The sequence below is a fragment of the Phaethon lepturus genome, unplaced genomic scaffold, assembly GCF_000687285.1.
Source record: "Phaethon lepturus isolate BGI_N335 unplaced genomic scaffold, ASM68728v1 scaffold23315, whole genome shotgun sequence".
NCBI lineage: Eukaryota > Metazoa > Chordata > Aves > Phaethontiformes > Phaethontidae > Phaethon > Phaethon lepturus.
The window spans coordinates 12,494-15,302 of NW_010540164.1; the positions used below are offsets into that span (position 1 = coordinate 12,494).

Genomic DNA, 2,809 nt, shown 5'->3' on the forward strand with positions numbered 1-2,809 from the left:
AGGCATTGCAGTGCAGCTTCCCTCCCTCCAGCCTGTATTTCTCCAAGGGTTTCCCAGGCTGGGGGGGACAAGTGGCTCCACCTGGCTCAGCCCCATCCCCTTGCTGGGGAGGTTCTTCCACCATTTCTGTGCTGCCACCTGGCAGGGATTTTCCAGGGGCAGAACAGCCTGAGGTCTGTTCCCCAGCCAAGGAACTGTCTACTGCCTGCATTTTATCGGTCATCAGTTCAGCTCCCCAGGGGCTCTCAGCATGCCCAGACTCCTCCGAGCCTCCCCTGTCACCCTCTGCTGTTTCTGTACTGTTATCACCAGCCTGGTCAGTAGGCTGGCACAACCCAGACGGCTCCTGACCAGCTGGTTTGAGGATCTTGTTCTTTTTTAGGAGGACTGGGCACTTCTTGAGGAGGTGGGTATTGAGTCCCCTTTGCTGCTTAAAGCTGGCACCGCACTCACGGCACACGAGTGGGCCCCGGCGGCTCTGGCAGCTGGCCTTGGAGTGCAGGGACATGGACTTCTCCTTACGTGTGATGTACGAGCACTTCTCGCACTTAAAGATCTGGCTCTCCGACTGCACCACCAGCATCTGCACCCTGCCTTCCAGCACCAGCGTCTCTGCCTGCTCCTTGTCCTGCTTCCGCAGTGCCTTCAGCACCAACTCCGAGCTGCCTCTGGCATCGTCATCGGAGACACCCGCATTCTCTGGGACAGGCGGGTGGCTCTGCTCGGCCGTCTTCAGCATGCTGAGCCAGGCCTCTGGCAGCTTGGTTTCACTGGTCTCTCTCATCTTGGTGTCTGCCACCAGCTTGTGGTGGTCTGAGCATGACCGCTCAAGGTGGCCTGTGGCCTCCCTTAGGGCATCTTTTCCTTGGCCGTCTCCTGCTGCTACTCTGTCATCCAGCCTCACCGCCTCATCCTCCTGTACATCTGCCTCCTCTTCCTCAAAGTCAGGGATGTCTTCGAGTGTAGTGTCATTGTCCTCCAAGCCAAGGTCATCCTGGGAGCTCAGCATCTCGTAGGCTGTGGGAGGCTCCTTGCAGGACATCATTTCCACACTCTCTGGCTGCACTGTGCAGGATTCTCCAGTCAAATGCTCCAAGAGGGGGTCAGACGAGACGTTCAGCGCCTCCAGGTGCAACGTGCAGCTCTCCGCCACGTCCGCAGAGGCAGCGAGCTCAGTTGAGCCTGTGGCAGCATCTCCTTGCACGCAGTCATCTCCCAGGGCATTGCTAGCAGTGGGACAGCTCTGCTCCCCCTTGCCCACACCTCTTTCCACTTCACTGCTGCTCTCCAACGGAGCAGCATCCTGCCCAAGGAGAGGCACCAGAAACGCTTGCTGGTAGCCCTCTTCCCCCTGGGACTCCAGCTGGGTTGGCTTTGCCTTTGCCCACTGCTCCTTGCCGGCAAGGGGGGAGCTGGCATCTGCACGCAGGGCTGCGCCGAGCTCGTAGCCGAAGAGCGCCTCAGACGAGCTGATCTCCAGCTCCTTGCTGGCGTAGTTTTCCAGCCAGTCCTTGTCACCGGGGACGTAGCCATGAATCTTGCGCTTGTGGAAGAAGAGGCTGGTGTTGCTGAAGGTGCAGTAAGAGCAGAGGGCGCAGCGAAACTCCTTCTGCTTGGTGTGCTTGCAGTTCTCGTGGTGCAGCAGCGCCTGCTTGTACTTGGTCTGGTAGGTGCAGTACTGGCACTGGAAGATGGGTACCTGGTAGTTCTGCGAGTGCTTCGCCTGCATGTGCTTCTGCAGCTCGTACTTGCGTTTGCAAGCAAAGCCGCACACCTCGCAGATCAGACTTTTGCCCTGGTGCCGCAGCTTGTGGCTGCTCAGCTGGTCAGCACGGTGGCACCGGTATGAGCACTGGTTGCATTGGTACCTGGGGGAAAGTGGGGTCAGTCAGGCAGCGCAAGGAACCAGCCCAGGCAAAGCCCTGTCAGGCATGCTGAGCTCCGCTTCCCTGTCCTGGACACATGGGGAAAGGGTACTATTTAGTTTGCCAAATCTGACCTTTGCGGCAGCTCTTACTCACAAGAGCTTACTCTCTTACTCTCAAGAGCTCTTAGCAGCTCTTACTACAAGCAATTCCTCCCTGCTGCAGCCCTTGGCGCTGCTGCTGCTTTACACCCCCAGCCCAGGGATGGGAGGAGGCTTCCCTGGGTATGCCATACAGTAACCGCGTCATACCACGCCATGTCACACTAGCAGCACCTCCAGCATCGTCACCCACACCTCTAGTCTGGAGGCAGGCTAGACCTGCACGAGGTGATAACACACAGGTAAAAACATGTTTTGGCAGAGTCCTGCATGTGCCCAAGCTGGCCTTGGCCCACGAACATCAGCAGAGCCCACGACAGAGCTCAGAGCTGCAGTGATGTGGTAATACACCTCTTTGGCAGTGCAGAGACACCAAAGATAGCTTTGCCTCCACAGCATCACGCTGGCAACAACCTGCAAGCTCAAAGACCACGTTTCTTATGTATCAGACAGAGCAGGCTGTAGTCATCCCCCCAGGCATGAGAGAGAGCATGGCACATGATGCAGCCCAGAGAGCAGACCCCCAGAGCAGGATCTGGGGAGCCCTGACCATGCTGCCAGGCCAGCAGAGCTGGCGGTCATACCGGAGATCTCCAGTGTGCTTGCGCATGTGGACGTTCAGGTAGTGCTTCCACTTGGTGATGTACCCGCACTCGGTGCACATGAAGTTCTTGTTGTTGGAGTGGGTCAGCATGTGCTTGGACAGGTAGCTCACATCCCGGCAGGTGAAGTCACAGAGCTCACACTTGTGAGGTTTCTCTCCTACAAGCAACACAGGAATGC

General features: G+C 57.8%; 1 protein-coding gene across 1 annotated transcript in view; it reads right to left on the reverse strand.

Annotated features, from left to right (window-relative positions):
• ZNF142 (zinc finger protein 142) overlaps positions 1 to 2,809 on the reverse strand; it is a 9,669-nt gene that overhangs the window by 3,140 nt on the left and 3,720 nt on the right. Inside the window, 2 exon segments of the mRNA XM_010287370.1 lie at positions 1 to 1,868; positions 2,611 to 2,788. The exon segment at positions 1 to 1,868 is cut by the window's left edge and continues 26 nt beyond it. Coding sequence (XP_010285672.1) covers positions 1 to 1,868; positions 2,611 to 2,788 — 2,046 coding nt within the window.